General features: G+C 47.3%; 1 protein-coding gene across 6 annotated transcripts in view; it reads left to right on the top strand.

The window, feature by feature from the left end:
* The window catches only part of TLK2 (tousled like kinase 2), a 77,554-nt gene extending 60,478 nt beyond the window's left edge, over nucleotides 1-17,076 (top strand). For all 6 annotated transcript variants that reach the window (XM_044297837.1, XM_044297835.1, XM_044297833.1 and 3 more), the window contains 7 exons: nucleotides 4,857-4,948; nucleotides 5,920-6,009; nucleotides 9,074-9,243; nucleotides 10,581-10,719; nucleotides 14,279-14,390; nucleotides 14,514-14,621; nucleotides 14,713-17,076. In XM_044297837.1, the coding sequence (XP_044153772.1) occupies nucleotides 4,857-4,948; nucleotides 5,920-6,009; nucleotides 9,074-9,243; nucleotides 10,581-10,719; nucleotides 14,279-14,390; nucleotides 14,514-14,621; nucleotides 14,713-14,886 (885 nt within the window). In that variant the 3' untranslated portion in view covers nucleotides 14,887-17,076. The remainder of the gene's footprint in view (nucleotides 1-4,856; nucleotides 4,949-5,919; nucleotides 6,010-9,073; nucleotides 9,244-10,580; nucleotides 10,720-14,278; nucleotides 14,391-14,513; nucleotides 14,622-14,712) is intronic.
* Nucleotides 17,077-17,738: the final 662 nt, after the last annotated feature.

Raw genomic sequence — 17,738 nt, 5'->3', positions numbered from 1 at the left:
CGCATTGCTCGCTTTGCAAAGACCCATCGCAGGGTCCGCCATCTGTTGTGTCACCCCCTGGCCTCTTGGATCCCCCTGACTGGGCTAGATCCCTCTCCCAGGCTGTGGTTAGTCTCACTAGCGTTGTGGGCCGACTTGCAGATGCGTTGCCCTTGTCGCAGCCGGATGATTCCCCTGCTGGGCCCTCCGGGTCCGCTGTCCTGGCCGACCCGTCTGAGTCTCTCTCTGCAGGCGATTCCTCTAGAGCCCGCCAATCCCAGAAGCGGCCTAGGGTGGATCACCGGTCATCCTCGGATGCCTCGGTATCCCCCCCAAGGGTGCGTTCTCAGTCGGGCCCTTCCTCCTTGCAGGATTTGCCCTCTGAGGGGGAGCTGGTTGATTCCGATTGGGATATGGATTCGGCGCTGCCTTCAAAGCTGGCTTCTGCTGTGGGCCACCTTATAAACAGTATCCGTGATACCTTTAAAATTCGCGATGATCCTCCTGATCCTGAGAAAACCAGTGTTTCCTTCTTTCGCCAGAAACAGGCTTCGGCGGTTTTTCCCCTCCATGCTGACTTTTCGTCAGTGGTTTCTAAGGCCTGGGCCCGTCCTGATGCACGGTTTACCCCGCCAAAAAAGTTGGATGTTTGTTATCCGTTTCCGGCGGATTGCATCACAAACTGGGCGTCTCCTCCCAAGGTCGACCCCCCTGTGGCCCGTTTGTCCAAGAGCACGGCTATTCCCGTCGCAGATGGTTCTTCATTACAATCCACTGAAGACCGCCGTGTAGAGACCCTTACAAAGGGTATCTTTTCGGCCTCCGGATCCGCACTTCGGCCAGTCTTTGCTTCCGCTTGGGCGGGTAAAGCGGTTTCAGAATGGGCATCTCAGCTGGATCTGGAGCTTGAATCTGACGTCCCTATTCAAGACCTCCGTGCCCTGACTCAACTTATAGTTCAGGCTGGAAAATTTGTATGCGAAGCATCCCTGGATGCAGGAGCTCTTATTGCCCGTTCATCTGCTCTGGCCGTGTCGGCTAGGAGAGAGCTTTGGTTAAAGGTTTGGTCGGCGGACGCCGCGTCTAAGCGGTCTCTTACTAGCCTTCCTTTCTCTGGTGCTCGTTTGTTCGGAACCCGTTTGGATGAAATCATTTCGGAAGCCACGGGGGGGAAGAGTACTCATCTTCCCCAATCCAAAGCTAGGAGCTCCACTCGTGGTCGTCCCTCGTTCCCCCGTTTCAGGTCTTCTCGTAGGGCTTCCGCTCCTCGCTCCGCTTCTGGTCCGTCCACTAATCCTGTCCAGGACAGGCGTAAGAAACCCTTTTTTCGGACCCAGCCCTCCTGGCGCAAATCTCAACCTGCTCGCGCTCCCGCGACCAAGCAGCCCCCCGCCTGAAGGTGCGCCCCCACCCACCCGGGTGGGGGGACGTCTCCTCCTGTTCAGGGACTTCTGGCAGGCGCACGTCTCCGACGCCTGGGCTCTCGAGGTTGTGTCTTCCGGATACAAACTCGAGCTTGCGTCCCTTCCCCCAGTTCGGTTCTTTCGCTCTCGGGTTCCCCGGGATTCCCGAGGGGCGGCCGATTTCTTTGCTGCCGTTCAGATTCTTCTAGACAAAGGGGTCATCATCCCGGTTCCCATGGGAGACAGGTTCAAGGGGTTCTATTCGAACCTTTTTGTGGTCCCCAAGAAGGAGGGTTCGGTGCGACCCATTCTGGATCTGAAACGACTGAACCGCTTCCTTCGTCTTCAGCGGTTCCGGATGGAGTCGCTCAGGTCGGTGGTGGCCTCTCTGGAACAGGGGGAGTTCCTGGCCTCCATCGACATCCAGGACGCCTACCTTCACATTCCAATCGCACGGTGTCATCAGTGCTTTCTGCGTTTTGCAGTGGGGTCCGAACACTACCAGTTCGTTGCCCTTCCCTTCGGGCTGGCGACGGCCCCTCGTGTTTTCACGAAGATCCTGGCCCCGGTCCTCGCCTTACTTCGTTCCAGGGGAGTTTTTCTGCTTCCATATCTGGACGATCTCCTGATCAAGGCGCCTTCTCTGTCACTGACTTCAGCCAGCGTGGATCTCTCGCTGCAGACCTTGCGCCAGTTTGGTTGGGTTATCAACCTACCCAAATCCTCTCTGGTTCCCTCCCAGCAATTGGTCTTTCTGGGGATGCTGCTGGATACCGATTCAGCGGTGGTTCGTCTTCCGTTGGAGAAGCGCCTGCTCCTCCATCGGTCGGTTCGGAGCCTTCTGTCCCACCGCCGTCCTTCTTTCCGGTTCAGCATGCGGGTCCTGGGTCAGATGGTGTCCTGCTTCGAGGCGATTCCTTACGCGCAGTACCACTCCCGCACCTTTCAGACGGCCATTCTGTCCGCTTGGGACAAGTCCCAGGAGAGTCTGGATCGGCATTTTCCCCTTTCCCCCCAGGTTCGTTCCTCTCTCCTCTGGTGGCTGCGGACCCCTCTTCAGGGGAAGTCCTTCCTGCCAATGACTTGGCTGGTGATTACCACCGATGCCAGTCTGCGGGGGTGGGGGGGAGTGTTTCCTCCCCGGTCCGTCCAGGGCACTTGGTCTCCGTCGGAGTCCAGACTGCCGATCAATGTTCTGGAGCTGAGAGCCATTCTTTTCTCGCTCCGACACTGGACTTCGTTGCTGCAGGGTCGCCCTGTTCGAGTCCAGTCGGACAATGCCACGGCTGTGGCGTACATAAATCACCAGGGGGGCACTCGCAGCGCGGCGGCAATGAGGGAAGTGTCTCTGATCCTTCGCTGGGCGGAGGTTCATGTTCCGGCCCTTTCGGCCGTATACATTCCGGGGGTGGACAATTGGGCGGCGGATTTCCTCAGTCGGACGACGATCGACCCGGGGGAGTGGTCTCTGCACCCCGACGTCTTCGAGTCTCTTTGTCTCCGTTGGGGTCGTCCGGACGTGGATCTCATGGCCTCCAGATTCAACTACAAACTTCCCATCTACGTGGCCAGGGCCAAAGATCCGGACGCTTACGGCGCGGACGCGCTCGTCCTCCCCTGGACGGAGTTTTCGCTCCTCTACGTGTTTCCGCCCCTGCCTCTTCTTCCGCGGGTCCTTCGGAAGATTGCGGCGGAGGGCACGCCAGCTATCCTGATCGCCCCGGACTGGCCGCGTCGTCCGTGGTACGCCGACCTTATGTTGCTTCTGGCAGACGCTCCCTTGCCTCTGCCTCTCAGAGAGGACCTCCTCTCTCAGGGGCCGATCTTCCACCAGCATTTAGGGTCGCTACGTTTGACGGCGTGGCTATTGAAACCGCGGTCCTGACGCGGCGGGGGTTTTCGGCTGACGTGGTCCGTACCATGATTCGTGCACGAAAACCGGCCTCGGCCAGGATTTATTATCGTACCTGGCGGGCCTATTTGGTTTTCTGTGAGGCCTTGGGGACTCCCCCTCTGAGGTTTTCCCTTCCTACGGTTTTATCCTTTTTGCAGTCTGGTCTGGCTCTGGGCTTGGGTCTCAGTACCCTGAAGGGTCAGATTTCGGCTCTTTCGGTCCTTTTTCAGCGTCCGCTGGCTCCGCTCGGTCCGGTTAAGACCTTTCTTCAGGGGGTTGCTCACTGTGCTCCCCCCTATCGCCCTCCTGTTCCTGCTTGGGATCTCAACATTGTGTTGGCGGCTCTCCAATCTTCCCCTTTCGAGCCTCTGCGCAAGGTTTCCCCTCGCTTGTTGTCTTGCAAGGTTTTCTTTCTCGTCGCTATCACGTCCCTTCGGCGTGTGTCTGAGTTGGCGGCTCTTTCTTGCGTGGAGCCCTTCTTGGTTTTTCACCAGGACAAGGTGGTTCTCCGTCCTGTTCCGGAATTTCTTCCGAAGGTGGTGTCCGCCTTTCACCTGAATGAGGATATTGTCCTTCCTTCTCTGTGTCCGGCCCCGTCGCATCCCCGGGAGCGGGAGCTTCACCGTCTGGATGTTGTTCGGGCTCTCAGGATCTACCTGGATGTGACCAGACCCTTTCGGCGTACGGATTCTCTGTTTGTGGTTCCGGAGGGTCCGCGCAGGGGACTGGCGGCGTCTAAGGTGGTTGTTGCCCGCTTTCTCAAGATGGCTATCATTGAGGCTTACCGTGCTCGGGGCAGGGATCCGCCCCTTGGTGTTACCGCTCATTCTACCAGAGCGGTCGGGGCTTCCTGGGCTCAGCGTAATCGTGCCTCGGCTGAGCAGCTGTGCAAGGCGGCCACCTGGTCTTCTTTGCACACGTTCACCAAGTTTTACAGGGTGAACACTTATGCCTCGGCGGATGCTGCTTTGGGCCGCTTGGTCTTGCAGGCGGCGGTGCCTTGATGTTTACGGTGCCTGGTTCGCGTTTGATTGTGGTCCCTCCCTGTTTGTGGACTGCTTTTGAACGTCCCAAGAGTTCCTGTGTCCCCCAAGGAATTGGGCGAGAAAACGAGATTTTTGTATAACTTACCAGTAAAATCTCTTTCTCGCTCTTCCTTGGGGGACACAGCGCCCGCCCATTGTTTTTTTGTTGGCCTTCGGGTGTTTTTTTCTGGCTTGTTGGTATTGGTTTTGGTTACTCCTTGCCTTTGTCTTGCACTACTTGGGCACATAACTGGAAGTCTCTCTCTCCAGGCTGAGGGTATAGCTGCTGGAGGAGGGGCTTAACAGTCTTTTACTTAGTGTCACGCCTCCTATGGAGATAAGCTATACCCAAGAGTTCCTGTGTCCCCCAAGGAAGAGCGAGAAAGAGATTTTACTGGTAAGTTATACAAAAATCTCGTTTTTATAACCACAACACCTGTATAAACTAAGGTTTTGTTTTTTCTGCTCAGTTATGGATTTTGTTTATGTTCTACTTTGAGGTTTTATGACACTTTACGATACAATATATGCATTTACATGTTTGTTATTCTGCAGGCATTTGACTTAACGGAGCAAAGATATGTAGCTGTGAAAATTCACCAGTTGAATAAGAACTGGAGGGATGAAAAGAAAGAGAATTACCACAAGTATGTTTCTAATGGTGTTTGACCCAGAATCCCAACTTCCACATGCTAGCTAAGTGTCTGATCAGTGTGGGGGGGGGGGGGGGGGGGAATATTATTCCTGGGACTCATAACAATATCACTGCTATGGATAGACGACAAGGAGTTAATATACTAAGACCACCTTTATCTATTAAAATATAACTTTTATTCTTCACCAATAAATAACAAAATCCCAATGACGAATCAAGATGCCTAAAAGTATAATAATATTCATGCTCTACCTATTATGGAGGGGACCAGATATAAATTCACTACCCAGTCCTTATTACTCATGATTATTTGAGATGGTAGGAGTCCGGATACACACACAGTCGGGGACGGCCTGCCTAGTCCCTGCATTGCAACTAGTGCTATTCCTGCCTACAGGCAGAGCACCCACCCCGAAAGGAGCGACCCCACCTCTCGTTGGCTAAATCCTCTTAAAGTCCTGCAATGCCCCTTACTTGTAAATGAAACAAGTGTCCCGACGTGTGCGTTTCCCCAACAAACGGTTGGTTCGTCAGGGGACAACAGAAAACAGATATAGGACCCTAAATGAAAACTCCAGCATCCACACATAGGTTGCTAAAGTAGAAACAGGACAAGGCACTAAAGATAAGAAGCGTCTGTCCATTCCAAATCAGCCGCCATATACATCTCCATCCATCCTGGATACACCCCTCGCTTCCTCCCCTATAAGTTAAAAGCTGGAACGCATCTCAAGATAATGATATATTGAACCCATCCATATGTACAACAGAACACATGTTAGAGGTTCCTAATATCTCTGGTCACCCTACCCTCATTTTAATGAAGTGGCAGACTAGCATATGTGCATTGCCAGATTTATTCCAACACTATTGGCCTGCAGAAGATAGCACTTGGATGATGGCTGTTCACTTAATATACCTCCAATCCTAAATGTTATGTATATGTTAAATTTATCTTCCCAGACATGCCTGCAGGGAATATCGCATTCACAAGGAGCTGGATCACCCTAGAATAGTCAAACTATATGACTATTTCTCTCTTGACACAGACTCGTAAGTATCTTATTTTCTATTACTTTTCAACAGAAGTTGCAAATCTGTGTGAGACATACAACACACTTCGGGGTGTTTTTATTATTACTGTATTCTACTCATTTTGAGCTAAAATAGTAATCAGTCATTTTTGCAGTTGGTCTTTATTAAAACTTTTCAGCAATTTTTGTGAAATGGGGTTAAATATCAGTCTGTTTCAGGGGTATAGTACCATCTTAAATATGTCCTAATAGAGAAGTGCTACGAAAGGTTGCAGAAATAAATGTTAATGTTGCTAACCAATCTGCGTCGGATGTATTCCCTTGTAGCTCTCTATCCCATGCTAGGAGAGGGGCAGTTTTAGAGAAAGTGGATTTAGAGCTTAAGGCCTATGTATAGTGGTCTGATGTCCACTCTACAATCGGGCCACGGTGGGGAGGTCTACAACTCAAAGATCTGTCCAGTGGGAGGGGATGCTGTGCAGGGGCCAGTACTTACTGCCGGTGTAAATCTCGCGGTCTGCTCCCAGTGTAAATCTTGCGGCCCGCGTGTCTCGCGAGATTTACACTGGGAGCTTAACAGAGGTGCCGCGCGGATGTGCTGGGAGCTGACCGGAGCAGCTGTAAAGGTAAGTAACAGCTTCTCCGGCCCCCAACATGTCATGGTCTGTATTATGGCAATGTAAGTTGCCATAATACAGACCTAGACTCGAGTATAAGACGAGGGGGCTTTTTGAGCACAAAAATATGTGGCAAAAAACTTGTCTTATACTCGAGTATATACGGTATTTAAAGAAATCTCCTGGGCACCCTGAATTCTGTTTGGAGTTCAATAAAGGTCTTCAAGACATCTTTATTGTAAAGTTGGCTCAGAGTTTTGACACCTAAAGAGCGCCTGGGGGACAGATCAGCGTCTGAGCACTTTCTGAGATTACCGTATTTTTCGCCCTATAAGACGCACCTAGGTTTTTGGGGAGGAAAATAAGAAAAAAATGATTTTTAACCAAAAGGTGTGCTTTTGGTGGGTTTGGAACTAATGGTGGTCTGTGGATGGCACTATTACTGGGGATCTGTGACAGACACTGTTATGGGGGGGATCTGTGGATGACGGACACTGTTATGGGGGGGATCTGTGGATGACGGACACTGTTATGGGGGGGGATCTGTGGATGACGGGCACTGTTATGGGGGGGGGATCTGTGGATGACGGACACTGTTATGGGGGGATCTGTGGATGACGGACACTGTTATGGGGGGGATCTGTGGATGACGGACACTTATGGGCTGGATCTGTGGATGACGGACACTTATGGGGGGGGGATCTGTGGATGACGGACACTTATGGGGGGGGATCTGTGGATGACGGACACTTATGGGGGGGGATCTGTGGATGACGGACACTTATGGGGGGGGGATCTGTGGATGACGGACACTTATGGGGGGGGGGATCTGTGGATGACGGACACTTATGGGGGGGGGGGATCTGTGGATGACGGACACTTATGGGGGGGATCTGTGGATGACGGACACTTATGGGGGGGATCTGTGGATGACGGACACTTATGGGGGGGAGATCTGTGGATGACGGACACTTATGGGGGGATCTGTGGATGACGGACACTGTTATATATGTGCCATCCACAGACCCCCCACCCCATAACAGTGGCATCCACAAACCCCCCCCCCCCCCTTTAACTGTGCCATCCACGGATCAGCTCGCCCCCCCCCCCCCCCCCCGCCGCCGCCCCCAGTATACAGATATGAAATGTCTTATTCAATTAAAATGTATTAGATATGCCCCCTCACTCCTAAACTCCTAATAGTACCTTACATCCTATTCCTAGGTTCTGTAATGCCGGCAGGCTGGGCGGGCGGCTGGCGCGTCACTCACTGGCGTCACTTGCCTGTGCCGCCTGCTTCATTCATAAAGTAGGTCGGCGCAGGCACGTGACATCAAGGAGTTACGCTGCCGCCCGCCCGGCCTGCATTACAGAACCTAGGAATAGGATGTAAGGTACTATTAGGAATTTAGGAGTGAGGGGGCATATCTAGTACATTTTAATTGAATAAGACATTTAATATTCGTATACCGGAGCGGTGGGGCGGGGCTATAGTACACTGACTGCACCGCCCCACCGCTATTCCTGGCCCCCAGCTCTCCAGTCCCTCCCCCGGCCCCCGCTCACTCTACATCGCATCCAGCGATGTTAAATTGTCAGCATTCGCCCCATAAGGCGCAGGGGCATTTCCCCCCGATTTTTGGGGGGGGAAAGTGCGTCTTATGGGGCGAAAAATACGGTACTACTATGTTATGGCAATATTTTATTTTGTTTTTATCTGTTATATTTTAGTTAGTATAAATTACTATACTTGCTGTATCACCATCTATAACTATATGCATTCAACTTGTCATTTACAATGGAACCAATGGTATTTGTAATGCAATCTTGTTAAAAACATTCAATAAAAACTATTGAAATAAAAAAAAATATCAGTCTGTTTGCACTGACTTCATAAACACTCATTTAAGCCATAATCTTATCAGTTTGATAACATGTAGCTGTAATAAGTGTTTGAGGTCAGGAGATCATACATGAGTTCTATTTAACCCCTGTATCACAAAAACTGCTAAATGTTTTTAATAAACACCAATTGCAGAAAGCATTTTACTCTTTTGAGCTAAAAATCATATCTTAAAACAATTGCCCCAAAAATGTTGATGGCCTTTAAAGGGGTATTCTCATCAAGCTGTTTTACACTTACCTGCTCCTGGCACGCTGTCCACTTCATGGTTTTGGCAGGGGGGCGGGCTCCATCTTGAATGAAGTCTTCTCCCGGCTGGACGGAACGCGCACGCTGCCACGCATGCGCCCTGGTGACTTCTTCCTGGCAAGTATACTATACTGGCTAGGAAGAAATCACCATAGCGCATGCGTGGCCTCGGCGTGCGCTTTCGGGACTGCGCGCGGCCGGCCTGGAGAAGAGAATAAGTTTTTGTTTTTTTGGACTTGTGCAATTGCTTTGGAAGTTTAGCATAACAAAATGTATCTTTATTTTCTTTCAAAATAACCCTGATATTTTTTCAGGTTCTGCACAGTGCTTGAGTACTGTGAGGGCAATGACCTTGACTTCTACTTGAAGCAACACAAGCTTATGTCGGAAAAGGAAGCTCGTTCCATCATAATGCAGATTGTAAATGCCCTCAAGTACTTGAATGAGATCAAACCACCTATTATTCACTATGACCTGAAGCCAGGCAAGTATTCTGTTTAGCATGTGCTTCAGTGTTTGTCATACCATTTTATATTCTATTAAAGGCAATATTCACAGTCGGTGTTTGGTCAGTGATTTATAAGCCAAAACCTGACTAGTTTCAGTGACTTCTTTTTTTCCTCTTTTTCATCTTATAATGTCCATATTGTTGTATGTCATAAGGCGTATGCAGAGTACAGCCCTGTTCATTGTCTCACAGATCTTTCCTTCTCCCTTTGGTTCCGCTACTGCAGTTTGTTTATACTGGGGTTTTTATTTTGCTACTTGCAGACCACCAGACGACTTAAAATATCCAGTGGTTCTGCATGTAACTCTATACAGACATTCATAACCGTCTTCAGAGATTGTGCATCCATAGGAGAGGGAAGCCAGCTGTCAGACTAGGTTTACCCCAAAGATTTATCATCGTCCCTGCCTTCCTCATAGCTGTTTACAGTTCAGAAAGCGGCCATGACGCTTTCTAGAATCACATGACTGTGGGGAAACTGCTAGAGCTAGTGGGTCTTGGCAGAAGAGGATCTGCTCTGCAGAGTGTCTTCAAAAGCTTTATTTCTTTTGTAAATGTGGGGTAATATGTCAGTCTCGGTTACATGGGAAATCGGCAATAAAAAAAAAAGTTGACCTCCTGGGGTGCACAATGGGTAAAAAATAAAATGAACAAGAAATGCCACTTCTAGCCCCAAACCTGACACCAATACACTTTATCCTTTGTATAAAACCATAATAAAAAGGGACACGAATTTAAATGGGTTTTCCGAGAAATTTTATCTGATGACCTATCCTCTGTATATAGGTAATCAGTATCTGATTTGTGCGGTCCAACACCCAGTCCCCCACCTATCAGCTGTGAGAAGGCCTATCAGATACTGATGACCTTTCCAGAGGATAGTTAAAATATCTCGGAAAACCCTTTTAAAAGTATTTTGTTGCACCTTATGCTATTAAAGAGAAATAGGAATAAAGTGTGAATCCCCTTTTTAATTACCTGACTAATGGCATTCTTGGGGGGAGTTCACATAACCGTTTCATTTTCCATTCTTCTAATCAGTCAGAAGAGCAGAAAATACGGTAATGGCTAAAAGAGATGCGAAATGTGCATTATGGATGCCTAAAATACAGGATGGATGTTTTTTTTTTTTGTTGTTTTCTGCTCTTTGACAGATCAGAAGAACCGAAAAGGAAACCCAGCCTTAATGCGATGATCCAATATACTAGTATTATGCTTATGCTATTGGTGGGGGGTGGTGAAGAGCCAGCTGATTCTTATAAATAGCTGTTGTAATTGCTTAGTTCTGAAATTTGGTTTGTCGTAATGTTTAGGTAATATTCTTTTGGTTAACGGTACTGCCTGTGGAGAGATAAAAATCACAGATTTTGGACTCTCTAAAATAATGGATGATGACAGCTATAACTCTGTAGATGGCATGGAGCTTACTTCACAAGGAGCTGGCACTTACTGGCAAGTATACATGTAACTGTTTCTATCAGTGATAATTGTATTATGCCATTAGTGCTACTTAATACAATTTATTAGAAGCTGTGTTTGTGTCTGGAGGGCAGCACTGGAAAGCTGAGGTGCTAAGCCACGTCCATTGGTGCAATGAAGCCCTCATCTGCCCAAAAGATTGTCAGCAGGATAAACCCTACCAAGCAGTATGCCTGATTTAATAAGATTAATCCTGCTGTCTTTAAAAAAAAAAAAAAAAACCTGTCCTTGGTCCAGGTGTATCTGCGGCGCTGCCCCATTCACAGTAGCTTTTGGTTTGGATATGACCAGGAAGTGGCTTGGTTTCATGACGCGTCGTTCAGGCAGATAGCCGATACTTAATTTTGCTAGAGCGATGACCGCACCAAGCCACTTTCGGGTACTGTGGATGCCAAAAGTAGCATGGAACAGGGCAGCGGCGCTGAGCTGTGGACAGGTGATTTTTTTTTTTTTTTGTCATATGAAAGTTATCATGAGATGATGGTGATCCACCTGTTTCATAACGTACAAAAAGTCTTAAAGAGGCTGTCTGGGTTCTATATATTGATGACCTATCCATAGAATAAGGACTGTTTAACACTAGCGTGTGCCTTGTGGGAATCACACTCCTTGCGAGAGAGGGATCATGCAATCTGGACTGCAGAAGTTTACGGCATTATTGTGATTGATGCTGAGTGCCTCTGCCTGACCTTACTTCTACAGAATCATATTTACATAAAGCTGCCAGTATGATTCCATTACAGAAAGGTCAGACAGAGGCACTCAGCATTATCAATTATGATGATGCCATAAACTTCTGCAGTCCAGACCGCACGATCCCCCTCTCGCAAGGTGTGAAAGAGCCCTAAGTCTTCAGTATGAGTTTGGTGTGGTTTTGACACCAGCACCCCCACAATCAGATGTTCTCAGCTGGTGTCTCAATATTAGAGAGAGAGCTGCCAGCACAGCTCTATCAATTTAGTTTTCTTTATTTTCATGACTATGAAAATTGTAGATCACACTGAAGGCATCAAAACTATGAATTAACACATGTGGCATTATATACATAACAAAAAAGTGTGAAACAACTGAAAATGTCATATTCTAGGTTCTTCAAAGTAGCCACCTTTTGCTTTGATTACTGCTTTGCACACTCTTGGCATTCTCTTGATGAGCTTCAAGAGGTAGTCATCTGAAATGGTCTTCCAACAGTCTTGAAGGAGTTCCCAGAGATGCTTAGCACTTGTTGGCCATTTTGCCTTCACTCTGCGGTCCAGCTCACCCCAAACCATCTCGATTGGGTTCAGGTCTGGTGATTGTGGAGGCCAGGTCATCTGGTGCAGCACCTTATGACTCTCCTTCATGGTCAAATAGCCCTTACACAGCCTGGAGGTGTGTTTGGGGTCATGTTGTGTTGAAAAAGAAATGATGGTCCAATTAAACGCAAACCGGATGGAATAGCATGCCGCTGCAAGATGCTGCGGTAGCAATGCTGGTTCATTATGCCTTTAATTTTGAATAAATCCCCAACAGTGTCACCAGCAAAGCACCCCCACACCATCACACCTCCTCCTCCATGCTTCACGGTGGGAACCAGGCAGGTAGAGTCCATCCGTTCACCTTTTCTGTGTCGCACAAAGACACGGTGGTTGGAACCAAAGATCTCAAATTTGGACTCATCAGACCAAAGCACATATTTCCAGTGGTCTAATGCAGGGCTCGACAAATCCCAGGCGCCAGGTCACCATGGCGACCAGTAATTTAGTCCTGGCGCTTGGGTATGGGCGATGGGTGCGGAGCGCCGTTCTGTCCGGAGGCAGCACAGGAGTGGAGATGAGCAGAGAGCTGTGTGACGTGCCTTAGTTTCCCTATACCCAGCTGCTCTTTGGACACGCTCCCCGCCCATGGCTGAGCGTACGCCGCGGAAGTCCACTGTGGCGGCGCTTGGTTCACGCTGGTGGCGGCCCCGGGGTGTGATGAGGAGAAGCTCCGTCCTGCCCCCAGCGGGCTCGGGCCTCCCATCTGCTTTATAAGCGGAATGCAGAGTCCAGCCTGGCAGCACATTTAAGCGGCTCCTGTGTCTGATGGGCCGGAGGCCTGGCCTGCTATGCGGGGCCATAGCGCTGACCTGCGCCCTCCTGGTGCCTCTCAGGTTCACCTGCAGGTAACTACCCCCAGTGCACATTACTACTGCTCTCATCCAAGTGAGGCAGGAGCCTGAGGTGTCAGCACATGTACACTGTATGCCATAGTCCTATATACTGTACATATATCATGGTCCTGTATACTGCGTATGTAACATGGTATACAGCACGTACACTGAATGTCATAGTCCTATATACTGCATATGTACCACGGTATACAGCACATGTACACTGCACATGTACCACGGTATACAGCACATGTACACTGCATTATGTACCATGGTATACAGCATTATTGGGGGGGGGGGGGGCAGGGAGCACTATGGGGGCATCTACTGCGGGCTTTATGACGCGGCTCCGCCTGGCTCCTAACTTTTTTAGCTGGCTCCTAGATTCCAAGGAAATTGTCTAAGAAACTGGTCTAATGTCCATTCCTTGTGTTCTTTAGCCCAAACAAGTCTCTTCTGCTTGTTGCCTGTCCTTAGCAGTGGTTTCCTAGCAGATATTCTACCATGAAGGCCTGACTCACACAGTCTCCTCTTAACAGTTGTTCTAGAGATGTGTCTGCTGCTAGAACTCTGTGTGGCATTGACCTGGTCTCTAATCTGAGCTGCTGTTAACCTGCGATTTCGGAGGCTGGTGACTCGGATGAACTTATCCTCCGCAGCAGAGGTGACTCTTGGTCTTCCTTTCCCGGGGCGGTCCGCATGTGAGCCAGTTTCTTTGTAGCCCTTGATGGTTTTTGTGACTGCACTTGGGGACACTTTTTCAAAGTTTTCCCAATTTTTCGGACTGACTGGCCTTCATTTCTTAAAGTAATGATGGCCACTTGTTTTTCTTTACTTAGCTGCTTTTTTCTTGTCATAATACAAATTCTAACAGTCTATTCAGTAGGACTATCAGCTGTGTATCCACCTGACTTCTCCACAAGGCAACTGATGGTCCCAACCCCATTTAGAGGGCAAGAAATCCCACTTATTAAACCTGACAGGGCACACCTGTGAAGTGAAAACCATTTCAGGTGACTACCTCTTGAAGCTCATCAAGAGAATGCCAAGAGTGTGCAAAGCAGTAATCAAAGCAAAAGGTGGCTACTTTGAAGAACCTAGAATATGACATATTTTCAGTTTTACACTTTTTTGTTATGTATATAATTCCACATGTGTTAATTCATAGTTTTGATGCCTTCAGTGTGAATCTACAATTTTCATAGTCATAAAATAAAGAAAACTCTTTGAGGTGTCCAAACTTTTGGTGTATATGTATGTATGTATATATATATATATATATATGTATATATATGTATATGTATGTGTATGTATATATATATATATATATATATATATATATATATATATATATATATATATATATATAATTTTTTTTTTTACTTTTGTTTTCTTTGCCAGGTATCTGCCTCCAGAGTGCTTTGTGGTTGGAAAGGAACCCCCCAAGATTTCCAACAAAGTGGATGTGTGGTCTGTGGGAGTTATATTCTACCAGTGTCTGTATGGGCGAAAGGTAATTTCTGCCTAAAATGTTATATGAACAGATTTCACTTTTTTTCCCGCCACACATTGTATAAGTCACTATACCTAAATAGAAAATGAGAATGCAACTCATATATTTATTTATTTTTAATAGCCATTTGGTCACAATCAGTCTCAACAAGACATATTACAAGAAAACACGATCCTGAAAGCCACAGAGGTGCAATTCCCTCCAAAACCAGTTGTGACCCCAGAAGCCAAGGTACTAACCTTAGCAACTTCCTTCCCTGTGTGTGTAAAATAGGTATTGGAAGTCCTTGAAGTAAAAGGTTTTCACTTTCTGTTCTTCTCAGGCTTTTATCCGTCGTTGCCTTGCCTATAGGAAGGAAGATCGGATAGATGTCCACCAGCTGGCATCTGACCCCTATCTGCTGCCACACATCCGTAAGTCAGTTTCCACCAGTAGCCCAGCCACTGCTGCAATAGCCTCAACGTCTGGTTCTTCAAACAACAGCTTGTCAAACTGAGACTGCAAGAGTGAGACTTGAGACGTTGCACCTTGCGCCATTACAGCGCTAAAGCTGGCAGAGCAGTTATTAGGCTACTCTGGAATACTTCTCTTCCTGTAGATGGAGAGTTAGAGTTCTCCATGGAACATTTCAATTCCTGGCTTATTAGAGCCTCAAATTGCTGAGTTTGATGCATTCTTGGGAAGGATCGACGCTCGTGCTGAGTGAGAGCCCGAATCTTTTTGAAAAGGACCTATGACAAATTACAAGGCTGTATACTTGGACATAAACCCTCAGTCCCCCGCTCCATGGACTTTTGGAACCTCTATACAGCTGACAACCGTCGCATACACGGAATTGACTTTTTACTGAATCCAATTTCAGAAACGGAAACCCTAGACTGTACTTGCCCCTTGTTGATATTTAAACCTGTTCTGTTTTTTCCCTTTCATCCATTTTATTAAACACAAGAAAAAAGCCAGCAGGGTAACAAATCCCCTCTGCTTTCTATCCTTCGTTTTATAAATAAGAATCCAAGGGTCTCTTCCCACAATGTGATTTTAACCTCCCCATTGAAGGGGACCCATCACTTGCACATGCCTAGACATCTGTTTCATCACAAAAACATTTTACTGTCAAGCCGCTAGGAAATTGAAGGCATCACTCATTCCACTCATTATTCATAGTTGAGGCCTACGGAGCATATTCTACACAGCGGATGCATGCAGTATGTGCAGGTGTTGAGCCCTCTAAAGGTTGAATCTGACAGATATCATAGTTTTTATTAAAGTGAAATCCATATTACTTAGGACAGTTTTTATGATCAGTCTTTCCTACTGTAAACTTTTTCAGGGTTTTCACTGAAATCCGTTTCCTTTTGAGAGGTTAAGGTTGGTTTAGTGAGCTTGTGATCTAGGGAGATGCACAGTTGTGTCCGAATGGTGAGCAAATCAGCATTAACCCTTTTTAGAAAGTTTTTCCTGTTGATATAGCGCTTTGTCTTTGGGTTAGTTTTCTAACAGCTGAAGCACAGACAGGGTTGCTCATCCCTCCATTATAGCACACTTTCTATAGCCCATTTAAAAAGATTATCTTAATGTCTTTATGTTGGTGAGCTTGTTGGTCCTTCAATTTTTAAATGTAATTATTTTTTTTGTTGCTATTTCACATTATGCTGGTTTGCACTATGCCTGTTCAAACCTTTTGTAGAACGCCGTTTTTTGGCATATACACTGCACCTTGGATATTTGTGAGTGACTGAAGTTGAAAGCAAACTGTGACCTTTTGCAAGTCATCAGCGACAGTTGTCTCTCTTAGAAGCCAAATGATTATAGATGCCTTAGTAATGTCTACAGTCATATGTTTGTATTGAAATCACAAAATGGCGACCACTTTGTAAGAAGGTCATGAGTGTAGGTATGTACAGCAAACTTTCCCAGTTGTAGACCTAGCTGTTGTAGCAAAACACGCCTCAGCTGTAGCAGTAGTCCATAAAAAATTAAGATTGATTTTACTGGAGATGTTAAAGAACCTGCCTTTTATTATGCAGCTGCAGTATACATTTGTTATATAACGGTGCAACATTTTGCTTCCTCATGCAACTTGCTGGGTCACATTGCAGAACATCTGCATCGTCTGTCTGATAGGCTTTAACCCCTTAATAGTTTTGCTTGAGCTCTGCTCCGACTTTGAGAAAAGGATTGAACAGTTCAACCTGAACAGCAGGGGTCTGGGGGGCTAACTTAACCTCTCATATCTCAGGATTGGTAACAGCTAGAGATGTAGGTATGGTCTTGTTTGAAAGCTAACGGTCTAAGACCAAAATCACAGCATTGTCCTCTACATCGGGAGATATAACTGAAATTAGGTCAGGATTAATGTCAGCTGAAAAAGTGCAAGCAGATTTCAGCTGCTTTACTCCCGACCTAATTTCTAACAGCTATATCTCCTGATATAGTGGAGGTAATGCTGTGATCTAGTCTTGTTTTAAAGCTTAGATTGTCAGCTTTAAAACAGGAACAGGCCCTGGATATGAAGAGTTAAAGCAACCCTTTCCCCTTCAGCTGGCTTCGATCTTAGGCTTACTTTCACACTAGCGTTCAGAGTGGGTCCGTCTGGTGTCTGCACAGACGGATACGCTCCTATAATGCAGACGTTTGGATCCGTTCAGAACGGATCCATCTGCATTATAGTTTAAAAAAAATTCTAAGTGTGAAAGTAGCCTGAACGGATCCGTCCAGACTTTACATTGAAAGTCAATGGGGGACGGATCTGTTTGAAGATTGAGCCATATTGTGTCATCTTCAAACGGATCCGTCCCCATTGACTTGCATTGTAAGTCTGGACCGGACCCGCTTGCCTCCGCGCGTTCAGGTGTCCGCTTGCTGAGCGGAGGCTGAACGCTGCCAGACTGATGCATTCTGAGCGGATCCGGGTCCACTCAGAATGCATTAGGGCTGGACGGATGCGTTCTGGGCCGCTTGTGAGCCCCTTCAAACGGAGCTCACAAGCGGACACCCGAATGCTAGTGTGAAAGTAGCCTTAGCCTGTCTGGAGTGGGAGGGAGACCGTGGGGGGAGCTGACCAGGGAGAGGCAGAAGAAAAAGGATCAATTTGGCATCATAATCGTAATGTCTCACCATAATCATGTTATTTATCCCACTCATTGGACAGCGTAAAAAGAATCCCACAAAATGTTAAAACATGTTTTATTATACTCCCCCTAATAGTAAAATAAGTGATTTAATGCAGTATATGAACCCCCCAAATGGTTAAAAAAAAACAAAGACAAAACTAAATTCAAGTTTTTATGTGGCTAAATATCACTGGTCCTTACAGGGGTTGTCCTCCTCCGGATAGGTCATCAAAAT

Source organism: Bufo gargarizans, chromosome 6, assembly GCF_014858855.1.
Source record: "Bufo gargarizans isolate SCDJY-AF-19 chromosome 6, ASM1485885v1, whole genome shotgun sequence".
In the NCBI taxonomy this organism is placed as follows: domain Eukaryota; kingdom Metazoa; phylum Chordata; class Amphibia; order Anura; family Bufonidae; genus Bufo; species Bufo gargarizans.
This window is presented reverse-complemented; position numbering and strand designations above follow the sequence as displayed.